The 2,220-nt window shown below is 45.0% G+C and overlaps 1 protein-coding gene across 1 annotated transcript; it reads left to right on the top strand.

Moving 5' to 3' along the window:
- The first annotated feature begins 318 nt into the window (after positions 1–318).
- On the top strand, positions 319–885 carry LOC122650569. Its single transcript, XM_043843973.1, has 2 exons — positions 319–559; positions 707–885. Exons 1-2 carry the CDS (start codon positions 319–321, stop codon positions 883–885), a joined length of 420 nt encoding a protein of 139 aa, XP_043699908.1.
- Positions 886–2,220: the final 1,335 nt, after the last annotated feature.

The following is a 2,220-nucleotide window of genomic DNA, read 5'->3' as shown; positions in this document are numbered from 1 at the left end:
TTTTTAGAATAAAAGCCTTGTAAGAAAGTAGTACAAACCTAACCTTGCAACCCAAATAATGGAAGTATGACATTGGGCATGATCCAGAGGATTAGTTGGATCTTTAGTTTCCTAATGGTTTGTGTCCTAAGATTGAACCTCTTGAGCTCTTATGAGCATGGGCCCATAACCTACAGGTCCCAAGATCATCTTAAACTACATCGTGAGTGGTGAAAGTTTCTAGAAACCTGAGTCTAGGCAACTCAAACCAGACAAAAGAGTTACATCACTACAGAAAGAGAGGACCTGGAGTTACTGGTAGAGGATGTTCCCTTGTCGATGGCAGCCTTATCAGTACAGTCGACACCAGCGGAAAAGATCAAGTTGGCCCAGATTTCCGTTGAGGAGTTTCAAAGAATAAGTAAGGCAATCAAAGAAGACGCGCAGCGAGAACTGGACTTCACTTTAACTGAGAATAGTGTTCTCATGTTTAGAGATCGGCTATGCGTACCTAGTGATACTCAGTTGAGGAAGGGAGTATTATCTGAAGCCCATGATTCTCCTTATCCAATTTCCTCAGGTAGGTACCGAGATTTAAAAGAGCACTATTGGTGGAGTGGGATGAAGAGAGGGGTAGCTGAATTTATGGCAAGATGTCTCACATGTCAGTAGATGAAGGCGGATAGTCAGCGACCCCATGGCCTTTTACAGCCGTTGCCCATTCTAGAGTGGAAGTGGAAGCATGTTACCATGGATTTCGTCACTAGGTTACCCCGTACACCTAGCGACGTCAATGCCATGTGGGTGGTAGATGACAGGTTGACGAAGACAGCTCATTTCATCCCTGTTAAGATCACTTACTCGATGGACGAGCCAGCTTGCTTGTATATTGACAATGTGATTTGACTGCATAGAGTACCAGTTAGTATCATCTCTGACCGTGATCCTAGATTTACATTAAAGTTCTGGAGTGGGTTCCAGAAGGCAATGGGTACCTTGTTGAGTTTTAGTATGGTCTTCCACCCTCTGACAAACGGACAGTCGGAGAGAACCATTCAAACTTTGGAAGATATGCTTCGGGCCTGCGCTATTGACATGCAAGTCTGTTGGGAGGAGCACATCTCACTCATTGAGTTTGCTTATAAGAATAGTATCAATCCACTATTGAGATGAAGTGGGTGAATGTCGCATCCTTGATCCCGGGTTGATCCAGTCAACAAGTGAGAAGGTGGATTTGATTCGTGAGTAAATCAAGGCAGTCCAATCTTGATGAAAGGGTATTATGAACCAGCAAGATAGGCAAGTTAAGCATGAGAATTTTTGGGCCGTAAGAGATCCTTGCAACGAATCGGGCCGGTGGCTTACCGGTTGGCGCTCCTACCATCCTTAGGTGGTGTGCATGACGCCTTCCACGTGTTCATGTTGAGGAAGTACGTCCACGACCCGAGCCATGTTCTATCTCAAGAACCGGCGGAGCTCGCAGCAGATATGTCCTACAAGGAACTGCCCGAGAAGATTCTGGATGGTAAGATTTTACACCTTCGCAACCGACCCATCCATTACATGAAGGTGAAGTGGCACAACCATTCGAAAGAAGGAGCGTCTGGGCGATAAGAAGTTGAAAGGCGGTCGGAGTATCCTCATCTATTCGAGTCCCCAGACACGTCAAATTTCGAGGACAAAATTTTTAATAAGGTTTGGGGGATGTTACACCCACACCCGAAATATACCCTAATACCCCGGGCAATTTAGACCTTACCCAAAGGGTAATGCCATGGTAGCAATGGTCAACACCTCTGACCGTAAACTTAAAATATTATTATATGTGTCCCCTAGAAGTTCTGGATATGTAGGCCAAAGCCACACATCCCTATTGTTGATTTCGGCCTTGACCGTAGGAATGGATCCACGACCAGATCCAGTGCTGGTGAATCCGACCGATAATCCGCCCGTGCTGTCATGCTGATTTTAATTGTCTTCTTGTGTGGGGCTACATCCCTATGTCCCAGACCTCGGGGCTATGCTCCCGGACATGGTGGAGCCCACCCTTAACCTTTGAATATTGATTTTGCTATGTTGTGGGGCCTATAAGGCTTAACTAAAGCAAATAATGGTTTTTTTTATTTTAATTGAACCAAGCCAAACAAACCTAGACTAAAACACATTTTTGGGCCTTACGCTAAGCCAAACACACCTTAATTATTTGGACCTTAATACTTGGGGTCTTAAAGGAAAAACCAA

The sequence above is a fragment of the Telopea speciosissima genome, chromosome 1 (assembly GCF_018873765.1).
Source record: "Telopea speciosissima isolate NSW1024214 ecotype Mountain lineage chromosome 1, Tspe_v1, whole genome shotgun sequence".
Classification (NCBI taxonomy): domain Eukaryota; kingdom Viridiplantae; phylum Streptophyta; class Magnoliopsida; order Proteales; family Proteaceae; genus Telopea; species Telopea speciosissima.
Note: the sequence above shows the minus strand (reverse complement) of the source record. Positions and strands in the feature narration are given on the sequence as shown.

Excerpts from the sequence above, each read along its gene's own strand:
- LOC122650569 (XM_043843973.1), top strand. The coding sequence starts at position 319 with ATGGCAGCCTTATCAGTACAGTCGACACCAGCGGAAAAGATCAAGTTG. Across the intron at positions 560-706 it reads TCCTTATCCAATTTCCTCAG|AGTGGAAGTGGAAGCATGTT; the intron begins GTAGGTACCGAG and ends TGCCCATTCTAG.